General features: G+C 38.0%; 3 protein-coding genes across 4 annotated transcripts; 2 read left to right on the forward strand and 1 right to left on the reverse strand.

The window, feature by feature from the left end:
- Nucleotides 1-91: 91 nt before the first annotated feature.
- Nucleotides 92-5,519, forward strand: LOC135803914 (vesicle-fusing ATPase 1-like). The gene is made up of 10 exons (XM_065317649.1): nt 92-394; nt 554-642; nt 706-921; nt 986-1,270; nt 1,327-1,469; nt 1,525-1,724; nt 1,788-2,123; nt 2,187-2,666; nt 2,726-3,069; nt 3,455-5,519. The coding sequence occupies exons 1-10, from the start codon at nt 188-190 to the stop codon at nt 3,579-3,581; spliced, it is 2,427 nt and encodes an 808-aa protein (XP_065173721.1). The 5' UTR covers nt 92-187; the 3' UTR covers nt 3,582-5,519.
- A 1,170-nt stretch (nt 5,520-6,689) lies between these two features.
- Nucleotides 6,690-11,466, forward strand: Lint-O (L(3)mbt interactor in ovarian somatic cells). 2 transcript variants are annotated; one of them, XM_065317997.1, is made up of 7 exons: nt 6,690-6,880; nt 8,443-9,473; nt 9,845-10,082; nt 10,220-10,332; nt 10,391-10,589; nt 10,650-10,960; nt 11,021-11,466. In XM_065317997.1, the coding sequence occupies exons 2-7, from the start codon at nt 8,472-8,474 to the stop codon at nt 11,165-11,167; spliced, it is 2,010 nt and encodes a 669-aa protein (XP_065174069.1). In that variant the 5' UTR covers nt 6,690-6,880; nt 8,443-8,471; the 3' UTR covers nt 11,168-11,466. The 2 variants fall into 2 exon arrangements, with proteins under 2 accessions (XP_065174069.1, XP_065174068.1); XM_065317996.1 differs by lacking the exon at nt 6,690-6,880 and adding an exon at nt 7,579-7,735.
- LOC135804211 (DENN domain-containing protein 10-like) lies at nt 11,188-12,934 on the reverse strand. The gene is made up of 6 exons (XM_065317998.1): nt 12,804-12,934; nt 12,354-12,749; nt 12,147-12,250; nt 11,992-12,087; nt 11,817-11,934; nt 11,188-11,758 (listed from the first exon to the last, which is right to left on the reverse strand). Exons 1-6 carry the CDS (start codon nt 12,841-12,843, stop codon nt 11,502-11,504), a joined length of 1,011 nt encoding a protein of 336 aa, XP_065174070.1. The 5' UTR covers nt 12,844-12,934; the 3' UTR covers nt 11,188-11,501.
- Nucleotides 12,935-16,093: the final 3,159 nt, after the last annotated feature.

A 16,093-nucleotide genomic window follows, 5' to 3' on the forward strand; every position in this document is an offset into this window, starting at 1 on the left:
AAAACTTTCTTTGGAGTTTTAAATGCCTCCTGCATATTCCTGCGTTTTGTGTATGTAACGACATCTTTGGAACATATTCCACTAGGGAAATTTCACAGAAAATTCGTCGGTATTGTCGTTATATACATTTTAGGTTAGCAGGATGAATTCCTGCCTTGTTTCACTTTGCTGACTCGCAGTACAACCTATGCGCAGTACTGCGCGAGCGCTCCTGTTGGAAGTATCGTCGGATACACGCAGATCACCACCTCACGGGCCGGTATTGATCTTTTCCCACTTTCCCAGTGAACCAGTCCGACACTGGCAGTTTCAAGGCGATTCTTCGCTCAGCTGCATTGCAGCACCCCTTCGCTCGTCTTCAGCACCCACAACCAACAGTAAAATAACAACAATGGTAAGCAACAATCATATGTTTGCACAATTTACAAACATGTTGAATCACACAATTACTAGTGTCACAATACACAACATTGGGTCATTGATTAAATCATCAATACTTTAACTACTAGGGGTGTATCAGTGATACATTTTGCTGATTTTGTGTGTTTTGTAGGAGTTCAAGGCAAGCAAATGCCCTACAGATGACTTGTCACTCACCAACTGTGCAATTGTTAATCCAGGTGACTTTCCTGATGATGTCAAGTAAGTTTATCACCTACTATCAGAATTATAAATTATTTATAACTGTGATTTGTATTTGTTTAGGCACATTGAAGTACACACTGGAGCAAACCAAAGGTTTGTCTTCTCCATCAAGAGTCATCCTGAAGTGGGCAGAAGGTCTGTGGGCTTCAGTTTGCCTCAGAGAAAATGGGCAGTTTTGTCACTCAATCAGGATATTGAGGTGAGACCATTCAACTTTAACACTAATGAGTGTTTATCTGCTATTATCTTGGAAGCTGATTTCCTAGCTAAAAAAACGTAAGTTTCCTTCTTTATCAAAACAAATTCTCGAATATTTACCACTAATTTAATTACATTTTAGTACTACCCAAGAACCATACGATACTGAGCAAATGGCGCAAGAATTTATCCATCAGTTCTGTAACCAGGCATTTACTGTCGGCCAACAGCTGGCTTTTAGCTTCCAGAATAAGAAGATGCTGTCGCTTTTCGTGAAGGACTGCGAAGCGGCGGATCTCGACGCTATTAAAAGCGGCAAACCCGCAAAGTCCAACAAGGTGAAGCTTGGCCGTTTGCTTCCTAACACTATCGTTCAGTTTGAGAAAGCTGACAACTCATCTTTGAATTTAACTGGAAAAGCCAAAGGGTATGTTGATTTATTACAATTTTATCCATGCTTTTGCTAATTGTGTTAATATTTAGTGTTCAACCACGCCAGTCGATCATCAATCCAGACTGGAACTTCCAGAAGATGGGAATTGGTGGCTTGGACGATCAGTTCAACGCCATTTTCCGTCGTGCATTTGCGTCGAGAGTTTTTCCTCCAGAGATTGTTGAACAATTAGGTAAAATAGAGTAGAGTGCATGTTAAACCAGACAAATAATTTTGCTTTTGTTCAGGTTGCAAGCACGTCAAAGGTATCTTGTTATACGGTCCACCTGGAACTGGTAAAACTTTGATGGCGCGACAAATTGGCAACATGCTAAACGCTCGCGAACCGAAAATTGTCAACGGTCCTCAGATTTTAGACAAATATGTCGGCGAATCCGAAGCAAACATTCGTCGATTGTTTGCGGACGCCGAAGAAGAACAGAAGAAGGTATTGCATTATCAATTAATAAATAATATAATATACTCAACCATTATTTGTTATTCAATTCAGGCAGGCGCTAATAGTGGCTTGCATATTATTATCTTCGATGAAATCGACGCCATTTGCAAGCAGAGAGGTTCAGTTGCGGGTAACACAGGCGTGCATGACACTGTCGTCAACCAGCTGCTCTCAAAAATCGACGGTGTTGATGAGTTGAATAATATTCTTGTCATCGGCATGACTAACAGGCGCGATATGATCGACGATGCTCTTTTGCGGCCTGGTCGTCTTGAAGTACAGGTGGAGATCAGTTTGCCAAACGAAGATGGCCGCTTCCAGATTCTTAACATTCACACTTCTAGAATGAAGAGTTTCAAGAAGATTGCACCTGATGTTGATAACAGGGTAAAACACAATGTTTTAATAAAATATTTAACATTTTCTTAATTTTGTACTCTTTCCTGTTAGGAATTGGCCCAACTCACCAAGAACTTCTCCGGTGCGGAATTGGAAGGTCTTGTACGTGCCGCGCAAGGTTCCGCCATGAACCGCCTAATTAAAGCTGCTAGCAAGGTGGAAGTAGATCCGGAAGCCATCGAAAAGCTGAACGTGACACGTTCAGACTTTTTACATGCATTGGAGAACGATATTAAGCCTGCTTTCGGTACAGCGCAGGAACTTTTGAGTCAGATGCTCGCGCGCGGTATCGTCAACTGGGGTCGCCCGGTTCAAGGCATCCTTGAAGATGGCATGTTGTACATTCAACAGGCACGAGATCCTGAAACAGCTGGTTTAGTTTCGGTGCTACTCGAAGGCCCGCCAAACTCTGGAAAATCTGCCCTCGCTGCGCAGTTGGCGAAGAATTCCGATTACCCATTCGTTAAAATCTGTTCCCCTGATGAAATGGTTGGATACACTGAGACTGCAAAGTGTCTTCATCTCAGAAAGGTTAGATTATCATTTTTTGAAACATTAACTCAATTTTTTTGTATAATTTGATCGTTTAGGTGTTTGACGATGCCTACCGCTCGACAATCTCCTGTATCTTAGTTGATAACATTGAGCGATTGCTGGATTACGGTCCAATTGGTCCGAGGTACTCCAATTTAACACTACAAGCGTTGTTGATTCTGCTGAAGAAAGAACCGCCACCAGGCAAGAAATTGTTGGTGTTGTGCACTAGCAGCAGGAAGCAGGTGCTTGAAGAAATGGAAATGTTGCCTGCGTTTACAGGTATTCTGCATGTGCCGAATATCAACAAACCGGAGCAAGTGATGGCGATTCTTGAGAGTACCGAAGTATTCAACAAGCAGGAATTGGCGTCAATTGCGAAGAAAATTACTGGCAAACGGTGAGTTTCGCACATTTCACTAATCATAATAACTTTCATAAAATCTCAAATAACTTCTTATATATTCACTTTGAAAATTATCTTAAAGACGTGTTGGGGTCAAAAGGATAATTCGACCAAGGTTTACTCAAATAATTCTTTGATATTGTTTGTAGATCGTTTGTTTTTAAAATATCCAGTAAATTCACAATCATTGCTTTTTTGCAAAATTCTAATCAATAGTGGTTTTCATTTCAAAGAAAGTTATTAACTTCATAGAAGTGCTTATAATTCGTGCAAAATATCCATTTTCAACTTTATTTGCAATAAATGCTGCCAACTTTTACAAAAATGATATTTTACGGAGCATACCTTGTTAATTCGATGTTTCTTGTTTCATTGACAGAATATTCGTCGGTGTAAAGAAACTGCTGGCGATTATCGACATGGCAAAGCAGAGCGAAAGTCACAAGGTGATAAAACTGCTCACGAAGCTGGAAGACGAGGGCTTCCTAGACTCTGGCGTATGCTAGATCAAGTGCTCGAGGAGTGGCCGAAGGGGCGGCCGGCGGGCCGCACGCAGACACAGCCGCTTGACACCGGTGCACTTCGAAGACGTGTACTGACACCCATTCACTCAAATAACTCCCAAACACATTACGACATCCCAACCTCACTTAACCTATACCTAACCTTATCTGTGTTTACGCATGTGTAACAATGCGTACTGTCATAATCATGGTCGTGTTGTTGATTGTTGTTGCGATTTGATTGATTCCTTAAGGGTATACAACTATAAATAATTAACCCTAACCCTGTACCTCAAATTCTTTTAGAAACTTACACGAATCGCGTGTAATCCCACGCGATTCAACTAATGCGGCAATGTGTGGTCAATACAAGTCAATATGCAAGTTGTAAATTTTGTTATGGTTATGTTTCGATTGATTGTGTTTGTAAGAATTTTAGGCTAGCGCAGAGTCAAAAACTATTATTGTTACTCTAATTGTTATTTTGTAATTATTGCTATTTGTTGAGTGAATTGCATAGTAAAATGACAGAGCGTGCAGGGAAAGATCATTGAAGACGAGTGCAACATCACGGCATAGATGGACGTACCGCCCCTGATTGTTTTTGATTTTGCGCTATAATCATGCCATCAAAGTATTTATCAAACTATTTATCATGTGTAAGTTAATACTTTATGAAGATTTACTTAAAAATTATTTATATCTGCTTAGTATTGAGATATTTCAAGATTAATTATTGTAGCAGCGGTCGAAAACCAAGCAACTGTTGTGAAACGAAACCAATTGTGCATTTTTATCACGTTTCTTGTTGTTATTAGGCAAACCAACTAAATTCTAGTTAATGCGAAAGTGGTGGCCATTTTGATGCAAAACGTTACAGCGTACATGCGTACAGCTTAATTATGGGAGACAATATGGCCGCCGATGTTATATTATTAACTATAAATGATTGTAAATGTAAAAACTAGTTGGTAACATTACATTCCCAAACAAAGCAAACAAAAAACACTATATTGCCATCATAATATGCTGTTGATTGCCTCAAAATTACAATAAACAAGCCCCAAAATTACTTGTTTATTGGGATTTTCGAATGATGTTGAAAAAAATGTGAATATGTAATTCTCTTCCTCTTGTGGCGCACATTCTTGTACATCGTACGTGTAGATACAACGCAAATGCTGAAAATTATTGCATGCACGCGTAAAACACTTTAAAAACTTGAAACAATGCTATAACATATCTTTGCACTCAAATTACTAGCGTAATTGAATCGTATGGTAATCAGCAGCATGCAAAAGTTCAAATTTACAAGCATAATGAAGTGTTATACTTTGGCGATAAAAGCAATATCCTCTTAACGTGCAAATGTACTGCGTATAAATATCTATTATACATAAAATTTCTTGTAACATAACAAATTGAACAAAGTGAACAAAGCTTACAGAGAAGATATATTTATCATAACAAAATGTTGAAACAAATGAAGCGTGCGTACACTAAATAAGCAGCGTAAATTAAAATAACCTCCAAAGTTAACCTAGAAGAAGAAAGTGTAGCCAAAAAAAAAATTCAAACTGATGTAAAATGAATTGTATAACATTTGTTTGTAATTATTGTGTGGGGTGCGGAAACCCGGGAGTCGAAACGAAACGAATGGATTGATTCTAGAATTTTCTAGACGGTTGTGGAAGTTTTAGATTATATTCAAGAAACTTTTGTCATTGTGATCTCACGGTACTACATTCACTATCAAACGAATATTTAGTCCTGTAGATGCGTTTAGTTTTGAAGAGATGTTATAAACATTGTTGGTTTATAAACATTCGTTTTTATTGATAAACTGGAAATCGGTTTTAAATGATTACTTAAACGTACATAGGAAACAAATTAGCGAAAAGTGCTTGTATGTGGTGTAATATAATAGAAAGCGAAACATTATTCACTTGTTTTCGATATTTGAACATGGTTACAGAATTTTTAGAAACAATGAATGTTTTCGTCTGGTTATTGTTAGTTGTGTAGTGATGTTCAATTGGTTGCCTGCAGTTGCGCTTTTAGATCAAGGAAGAGGGATTATTAAGTGCATATTACGAAATTAAATAAAACTAAGGTAAATAAACATTAGATTAGCAATTGTTCTTAATACTTATGATTAATTTGGTTGACTGTATGAATTATATCACCAATTTGCAAAAGTGCGTGATTAAACAAGAACATATGATGCGTATGTATGGTTGCCTATAATAAACCTCATGTGCTTCAATAGGCGGCATTGTCAACATGCGCTTCGCGTTTTTTTCATTCGTTAAATCACAATTAACCAACCAAATACGTTCAATATCCCGAAACTTAATAATCCGACGTGAATAAGATGATTTAGTGCAGGAAATGACATGTATTTCAGACTATTCCATTTGGTTTTGACTACGCTAGAAGGAAAACATTGTCTGAAATGTACGAAAACGCATGCGAAGCGCATCGCAGCAAATGCGATGCGATAAATATGTTCATCTGAAATGTCAGCGGCGTCGACTGTTTACCGTGCCGAAACGATAACGCACCGTTCGACAATGTACGCCGCGCGGCACCAAACCTCTCAACGATTAAAGGCGTACGTGCAAAGAAACTGATTTTGTTTTGTGCGCTTCGAGCGCTTTATTTGTTTTCATAGCGTAACAAAATGGCGGCGCGCGCACACACGCAAAATTGCACCAAATGCGCCGAACGCCGAAGTTGTTTATTCAAGTTGAATCGTGACAAAATTCAATATTATGCATAAATTTATCAATAATGCGTTGAATATGAGCTGGAGTAACGTCTGTTATTAAAAAATGGCGTCACGTCAACAGCGTTCAAGGTGTGACTGAAAGTTTAAATTCAATTAACAAACAAATTAACGCGATGCTGGATTGCAATTGTTTGCATACGAGTATCTAGGTTTGGCGATGTGTGGCGGCAAAAGGGATGGAAGGAGCGGGCGTGCGCCTGCGAGCAACCCCGGCGGACGCAAAACCGGCAGCGACAGCGAGCGGTGTGCAGTGCGCGTTGGTCTCGAGTCGCTGTCGCACGCGTCGAGCGTACGCACTTTCGCACGCCGCTCCGCCCGAAGCGCGCAACTTACACAATCTCGTGCCGTGTGATTTCGTTGCGCGCGCTGTCAGCTGAAGAATCACTCGCAGGTACCCACATCTACTAAACCACTTTAGTGAATTTGCACGACACGCGACGTTTTGCGAGTCGCAAAAGTGTCACCGTGAATATCCCGCACAACAGCGCACGCAAAAACTACGGACCATAGGGTAAGATTGCTGCCGTACCACCACATATACACACACTGCTTGTTGATTCGCGCCGTTCGCACTTGATTTGTTTCTTGTTTTTTTATTGGCGTTGGCGGTGTGCGCATTGCGAACGCTTTTCATTTCGTTTCGTTTTGGGATGCCGGGTGCCGCAAGCACGGCTGTTGCGTCGTCCACGCGCCCAAATGCAGGCATCCCAAAATGCATACAGCGCAACTTAAAATCATGTTATGCGCCTTTTGCGCGTATGTTGCGCTATGGGCAAATTGTGAAATCGAACGAAGAAAATACTGTGCGTTGGGAGCACCACGTCGTTATCGAAACTGCAGGAATCAGCAGCGCTAATCAGCGCAGTGCGCAAACAAACTCAGCGTGTGAGTGCAGCCTTCGTTTGTTTCAGTCGCGCTTGTTGAGTTTTTGAGGTTGTGTCGCGCACACCGCAGAAATGAATGCGCGTTCGATCAGTTTCAAGATCAAGCCAATCAACACGCAATTTGCCATTATGTTATTATTCACGGAAACAAGTCCGCAAACAGTCGGTTGACATCTTGCTGCGTCAAGCGCGTATTAAATTTTAGATCATATGTAATTTTTGTTTTGCGTGTTGATTGTGAAATGTAGCGGCAGCAGGATTAAATATTCCGCGGCGCGGTTGGGTGTTTATCGACGCGCGCGGCGCGCGCTCGCACGGCAACTTGCCGGATCGCGCTTCGGCAGTGCAAGCGACAGTTCAGTGTATGGCTCAGTGTTGCGACCGCACGTTGGGCTCGAACTGTGCGCTAGCGTTGTAAGGCGCGCATTCCCAGTTCCGCGTTTCGCCATCCCTGCGACGAGCGAAAACTCTGACGGTATCCGGTAAGTTTGCGGCCTTGCTGCAGGCGTCGTCTGGCTGCGCGGCTTTGCGCGTCGCAGCCATGTATAAACAACGCGCAAAACATTTGCCATCCGCAGGCAAAGTGTGTATTATCACGTGCGAAGACTCTCTGATATCAGATTCGCAAAACGCAATGCGCGCTTTGCACGCACTTTCTCGCCCGGACGCAGCGAGCGCCACAAAGAATTAACTTTAAGGTTACAAAACGCGCGTCCGCTGGCAGATACAAACAACGCGCGTAAGTTTAATTGAATCACAACTGGGCGTCTTGAGGCTGACTCGTGTTTGGTTTATGGTTATTAGTTCGTGCATACATCGACAGGTGCGGTTCGATGCGCCGTGGCTGCAGTACATGAGCATCGACATTGGAATCGTTTCGGCCGCATTTGTTTATCGCGAACGTGACATCTCGCGGCGCGGCGTCGATTATTGAATTTTCGATGGCTAATTGATGGCGGCGGCTGTGCGCTCGAAACTTTGCCGAGCAATTCCCGCATCTCATTTTCGGACGAGAGCTGCCGCATAATAACACGCAGCGCAAACTTCCCGAGCGCTGAACGCGAATTAATGCGTTGATACCGCGCACAACTTGATTATTTATACTAGATGTCGCGCAAAGCGTTCTAAAAATATGCGAAATAAAACGAACATGACTTAAAATTTGATGTAAGATATTTGTTTGTAACAGAATTGTAAAGTTTATGAAACTTTGCCATCATGTGTGATTGGATACCACATCAGGATCTGATCCTGGATGCGATCGATCAGCTTCGTCGACGCAAAGCGCGACCGGACGCTGAGCGCATCTACAACTGTCTGTTTCGACGCAAAGGCCTTGGCTCGAACGATTCACGCATCGCCCTCGATCGCTGCGTTGAAAGCGGAGTCGTCCTGCGCGTCTCCTACAAGGGCAACATTAGCTATCGCAACGCGGCGAAGAAATACGCGCGTCAAAAGCGACGCGCCGCCTTCGCAGATTTAGCAGCAGCTCCTGGCTTGGGCGGAGCCACTGCTGGAGGGGGCGGGAGGTTGGACAATAAACCACGACGAAAGTTTACCAACTTGTTAACAAACACGTTCGCAGAACTGGTGCTGCAGGAGCCAGACTATCTGGAGTATGGCATACCAGAATGCAATCTGATTCAAACCATTTTGAATAAGGACAGTGTAAGATACACTAAAAAGTATCTCTGGATACTTTTACAGAAAGAGGTTGAAAATGGTGGATTGGTAAAACTAGAAAATGGTAATTTTTTGGTTGGTAAACCGCAGAGTGTCGGCGCAAAGAAACAAAATGGCGGATCAGCACATCAGGAAAAGGAACAGTTGACTAAGATCAAGAAAGAGTTACGGCAGCATCAAGCAATGCATCGTAAACCGTTGGATGTGAAGCCAGATGTAAAGTGTGGCTACCTCAATACCAAAGAAGAAGTAAAGGACGAGTCTCGTCCCGAACAGCAGGAAGGTGAAACAGAAATGGACGACGATGATAGTAGAGGTAGCAGTGGGGGTAGTGGGAGTGATCACAGTGCGGATACAGTAAAGGGTATAACGTACGCCCCCACACGCGGCCGCCCTCCGCTACGCGGACGTTATCACAAGCGCGGTTCGGTTCTTACGAAGGGCGGCCGCGTCGTCTCCAAGCGGGAGCGCCTCACCATGGACAACATGAAGCACGCGTTGAACGAGAACAGCCAGCGCGTCGGCGGTCGCAGGAAGGTAAATCATACATCAGCAACCCAATATACACCAAACCCACTAATGCTTCACACACTTTACCAAACAAGATAACTGTCACAGTCATACATACATAAAACAGTAGCAGAAAGAGTGAAACTAGTAAAACAATCAATACCGAAATAACCTCACAACATAAATTGACAATGGTTTGTAAGATGTATCTCATTTTTTTAAGTTTCTATTTAAATTTTGAATGTTTGAGATGCACTTATCTATTTTTAACATTTAGGTTAACTTGTAATGTTTGACAGATTTGAGAATAGATTGCTACACACTGCACTTTATACCACAACAAAGCAAACAGTTTTTGTTATTGTATTAATTTTGTTTGTTTGGTTGTTAATTGATAGAAGGCAAAAAAGGTGTTTGATCCATCTGAAAGCAACATGCCCAAACGACGCGGGCGTCCTCCTGGTTCAACAAAAAATGCTTACAAGAAGATGAATACATTGGAGAATAATTCTAGGCCTGAATCTAGGGCATCACAAAATGGGCGACCTGAAGGTGGTGTTTGCTCTGTTTGCCACATTCAGAACAAAAAGGGGCCTGTGGATAAAATGATTTCATGCAGAGAATGCAGCAATAAAGGTAAAACAACTTTTTAAATATTATTTTAGGTCCAAGAAACAAAGTTTAGTTCTATCAGAACAAAAATTAATTTTTATTCTTTTATTATATATTTTGTTTAGTTTTATGTTTTAAATCAATATTTAAATTTGTTTCAGCTCATGCTAGTTGTCTAAATGGTGATGATATGATGTTAAAGATGTATCCAGATAACACATGGCAGTGTCCACATTGCAAGACATGTGTAGTTTGCTATGAAACTTCAGATGCTGTAAGTAATAAATCAATTTAAATTAAATGTTAGTGAATATCAGAATTTATCTCTGCAGGGGAATTTAGTGGTGTGTTCCATATGTGCTGATGCATACCACAACACATGTCATTCGCCGCGCATTGTTGAGAAGATCAAGCCGACGACGAAGTGGTTGTGTAATAATTGCAAAATGGCTGATCAACTCGCTGTCGATCATATTCAGATTGGATGCAGTGCAGTTCAAGAACAAAAGACAGAACCAATCGACGCAAATGGTAAGGAAATTAAATATTCTTATATTTAATATTAATTTTGTTGTTTATTTCGTTTTTTAGAAGAAACTCCTGAAAGCACTGCCTTGAGTCCTGATTTATCACGCAATTCAAGCCCGCACTTTGTGTCTTCACCTTCCAGTCCAACATTACCTACATTGAGTCCACAGATGAATCATAATGGACACGCTAATCACTGCTCTTCAGAGTTTGACACCAAATCTGACTCTCCCAGCATCAAAGACGAAGATATGGATACAATCGATGAGAATATAGATCCGTCCATTCCGGATGCGAGTAACTGGAGTCCGGATGAAGTCACGCAGTATTTTGCCGAGTATTTTCCGGAGGAAGCGAGAGTTTTCAAAGAACAGGCGAGTAAAAACTACAAAATGTGATTAATAAAATATCTAATTAATCATGTTCATATTTAGGAAATTGATGGACATTCCCTCCTGTTGATGAGACGAATGGACGTGCTGAAGGGTTTGCATTTGAAGTTGGGACCAGCATTAAAGATTTATCGTCACGTTCTGAAGCTGCAGTATCGTAGAGACGACCAAAAATTGTACTGGGTGTAATAATTTTCTATAGCACGGTATATAGGTAAAAATTAATTTAATAATCATGGATATCATTTACTGCACTATTTCTCACGATATTGTGAGTTTAGTTATAGTTTATAGCACAGAATTGCGCGATAAGTTATTTCATTTTTAAATAATTTTTTTAGTTGATAAGATTACCCCTAAATAATTCACATAACAAGCTGCATCAATTAATTGCTAGTGATAAGTGTTATTGTTGATAATATAATATATGTACATAGGCAATGAGAGAGAGGAATGCATTATAATAAAAAGCGTATTTATGTTACATATTTTCGGAGTATCAAAATGATAAAGTCTGGAATATTTATAGCATCATAATGTTTTCCGCAACCGCAAGATTAAACAGGAAGTTTTCCATAGCCGCAGGTAACTTCTTAGCTCGGAGTGCGTCTAGAGTCACCATTGATTGCCCCTCTTCAGTCGGAGAGGCCTCAGCGAAACTTTTTAAGTTTGATAACAGATTTGACGTCTTCGTGTACAGATCCGTCATTTTCTCGGTGTTCTCTGCATTTGTGAGAAGTAACGCTATTTCTTTATGCCATTTTGTCATTTGGAAAATATCTGGAGCAAAAACAAATTTAAATTCATAAATTTATGGTGTGAATATGATAACTATTACCTTTACTGTTTGGAGAGATTTTTATTGAGCTGTTTTGTAAGTTTACGAACAGATCATACGCATCTGGTTTAATATTGATGTTTTTATCGACTACCCCAGCTATGAAGAAAGTTTTGCCCTGGAAAATTGCATATTAGGTATTTTTCATATGAAATAAAGTGTGCATTTAGGTTACCTTTAACTCAAAGTTAATGTTTCGTACGCAAGGAAACAAATACTCGTTTGGATCCCGAAGTTTAACGTCGATTAGCCTGGACATCACCTCAATATGCTAAAAAATTCATCTTGTTACAATTAATGTCAAGTAAAGTTATTCTAAGACTAAAATACCTTTAACAATGAGCTAAAATCAGTATGATACACAAATATCCTCTTTTTCAACAACAATGCATTAAAAATCAAAATAATCTCCACATCAAATGCATTCACAAGCTCTAAAAATCATTACAACAACATATAAACAATCATGCAAAATCAAGTCTAAAATCAATGCAACACAACAATAATATATAAAACATGCTTTTCTTAAATCATTACCTTCAAATGTTTCATTTTGAATCATTTTAGACTCATTGAAATATACATTGCACTGGGTACCATTCTGTTGCACTTTATAACTGCCATTAGTAAATGCACCCAGAAACACTTTGACTAACTCAATGGGTTTGTAGTTTATCTCATAAATACTGCATAGGTGGCTGCCAAATTGTCTATACTTATTGGGATTGAAACTTTTGGTGACTAATGCAAGTGCATAACATTTTTGTTCTTTGAAACACTCCCAGATATAGATCCATTGCTTATCTAGGCGATGGTAGATAAAGTCTGACTTGTGTGCTTTATCTAGTAAACAAGTCTGTTGTAGTTTCTGCTTTAGTGCATCTGATATACTTGGATAAGTCCATGTTACAAGTGAACTAGTGTTGAATTTTTCTAAAAAAACGTTTATTTAATCAATTTTATTTGTTAAATAGTTATAATTATTACCAATAATATGAAATGAGACTAGTTCATATTCCGGTTTCATGGTTTCGTGAAGATTTTTATTGTGTTTCGTGGTATTTAATTATTAAATGGACAAAATGCAGCACGAGGTTAGGTGTGAAGAAAGGTGCGTGTTTTGTTGCATACAGTTATCACACATTTTAAAATTTACATGATTAAAAACTTCGAAAAGTTTATAAATGGTATTTTTAATTTATTTAACATTTATTGCATTTTACCACTGCTATAAATTTAATAATAATATTCGGATATACTACATGTTCGCTGAGTTGCATACGGTGAGTGTTTGTTAAATCTTTTCTTACTTTTTACGCCTTCACTAGTTTAGTAAGCCGGTAAACACTGTAAGACAGTCAGACAGTGCAAAAGTAGGTCAACAGACTTGTTTATCCTTGAACTAGAAACGATCATTGACCATCGGACGGCGGACAACAACTTCAGCGACTCTTCGCTTCTCTTTTTGACGTTAACAGTAATCGCAACGTAATCGAATTGTCCACGGGCGTTCCGCGTTTTCATTTCGTTTTTTATCCCCGGAAAAAATGTTTACGCACATGAATTACACACAATTTGTTTACCAACAAATAGATTCAATGTAAATTAATGCCGATTATTATAAAAGAGTAAAAATTATTTTTTAATTAAAACATAACTGTTGTTTGTTTCGAACATTTTTAATTTCTGATCGTTTTCGTGACACTTCAACTTGTCATGCTTAACAGGTCGATCAGAAGGAACCGGATATTAAAAACAACTTGATTTTTAATTCTTTTAACAATATACATATATTTTTGAAACATTGCTTAACTTAATAACAGGCTGAAATTATTTTTAAGTCTGAAACTTTGTCCAAATTCTAAAAAATTATCTAACGTGAGTTGATTAAGTTTTAATTTTAAATAAATGAACGTGCCGCACATAATTTCGGTACCAAACAAATTACTCAGTAAATAAATATACTCAGCTTAGCTCAATTTACTCAATTTAAGTCTTGTTAACTTTTTTTAGTTCCAACTCAAGCTGAACTCGACCCGCTTTTTATAATTCGCGAATTAAGAATTATAGCGCGAACGCAATCGTTGTGCAGTGTGCAGTGTGAAGAAGCGTATCAATAATCACGCCTTAATTCACAATTAGTTGAGTTTGGTATTAATAATAATTGTTTATTATTTAAAATTAAATTTTAAGTGGAAATGGTGACTTAATCATTAAGAGTATGTACTTATTACTTAATGAATTCTTCGACGCTCTACTTTAAACTAGTTTTAGTTTGTTTTAACACAATTAAAGTTGTGATAATGTTTAGCTGGCGGCATTCATTACAGTTTAATTAATCATTAGAATTCGGAAAAGAATTTAGTCTTAATTTCAATTGAGCTCAGACTCTGATGCGCACTGAACTTGAAACTAAAACGAATTAGTGTTGAACAAAATAAAAACTTTAGTTAAGTTATTGTTTTCTTTAACTTAACAATTTGGATTTTTAACTAACTATAAGAAAATAATCTAGGCTTTCTTGCTTAAGTTAATAAGTAGATAAAAATCGGAAGGTAACAGATATTTACGATCCGAAGCTATAATGTTTAATGCACGTTTTTTGTTTTAGTTGTTTTTTTGTTTAAGTATTATGACTATTGCGCACGCGCGCGATGAAATGAGCATTGATTACGGACATTGATTGCTCAGTGAGTAATTTAACGCGTAATTTATTTCGCCTTTAACCGTGAATAATTGCTGTTTCCGATTAACTTTAACTCAACACCACAAATTGATATAACAAATACGTGATGAAAAAATAACACAAAGAATGTCAGACTACGTCTAGAAACAAAATGTTATGTACGAGTATTGCTTCACGTAAGTCAAATTAAAACTTAGCGAAAAAAAAATCAATTAAACTAATTCTGGTGCGCTTGTGCGCAAATTCAAAGCAATAATTAAATAGAAAGCTAATGATGAATTAATCACTCAAGTTAAAAATATATCTGATGAATTATTTATGAAATAAATGAAATTAATACGAAAAATTCGAACTAAATTATGATTTCTATGCAAAAAATTGCATTTTAATATTAAAACCACTAAAAACCGCAAAATACGTTTAAAAAATTAGCCATTAGCATGCATGAGTAAAACTGGAATAAAACCATTATTAGCTTCTTGTTTTTATTCACACCTTTCGTTTATTTTTGGCATTTGTTCTCATGTCAATCAAAAAATTTAGACCTGTTCCGAATTGAGTCGCGGTAATTTTAAATTTATGATTTAATGCTTAGCCTATATTGTCGGTATTCTTAACGTTTTAAGTAGCGTTGTAAGTAGTGAAACGCAAACACCAAAAATTTAGATGAAGAAGAAGAGCAAGAAAAAGCAGTAGATAAATACTTTTTATGTGCGCATTTTGTGAGTCTCGAACTATTTAACTGCTTAAAAACATTTCTTCATTTCATTTAGTAAACTTCATTAATTTAACACGTTTTAAACGAATAAGTTTCATAACATACATTCACACAGAATTTAATTTAATTTATTTTATTATATTGATAATAAGTACTAAAATCAAACTTTGTAGACTTATAACTTTAGGAAAATTGAATAATTGATGATTTTTATGAAAGTTTTTGTACTAAATTAGGTTTAAATAGAAGATATCTCTATTTTTATTGAGATTGATTTATGCATATTTTATTACTCTGCCGCTCGACTTAATTAAGAACAAAATTAAGTTAAAATAACTTTTGGAACTTCTTTTGAATTATGAGGTTAAACAAATATTTTTGGTGACGGTTTTTGACTAAAGATAAACAACAAAATTACGGAAGATGTTGTTATTCCACGGTTGTCATAAACAGCGTAACTTTAACGCATTAATGCGTAAATTATTTACGCACTATCACAGAAATATATTTAAATGTTATTAAAATAAATCTACGTATTTTTCCAACGCTCAAATATTTTTATTTGTTTATTAAAAAAATAAGTGATAATTTTTTCTGTTTATTTTCATTTCGCTTGGTAAATATTTCCGTAGAAAAAATTGTCACGCCGATTTGGTCGACGGGCACGCTCCAAAAAACGTTCGAACGACAGCACCTGAGCACTGCCTTGTCGCTTCTCCTAATGAAACGTTTAACACTTCGTTTCGTTCTCGTTTAGTTTCGTTCCATGATTTTGTTTATAACTTCATTCGATGGTGAGCAACCCAAAGACACGCTTACTTCACTTTTCCAAGTTTAGTATTCACATTCTAATTTTTAAAATATTTTTATCTC

The sequence above is a fragment of the Atheta coriaria genome, unplaced genomic scaffold (assembly GCF_025399875.1).
Source record: "Atheta coriaria isolate IRGN ID8LTWV9N9 unplaced genomic scaffold, Caltech_Dcor_3.1 hic_scaffold_3_pilon, whole genome shotgun sequence".
NCBI lineage: Eukaryota > Metazoa > Arthropoda > Insecta > Coleoptera > Staphylinidae > Dalotia > Dalotia coriaria.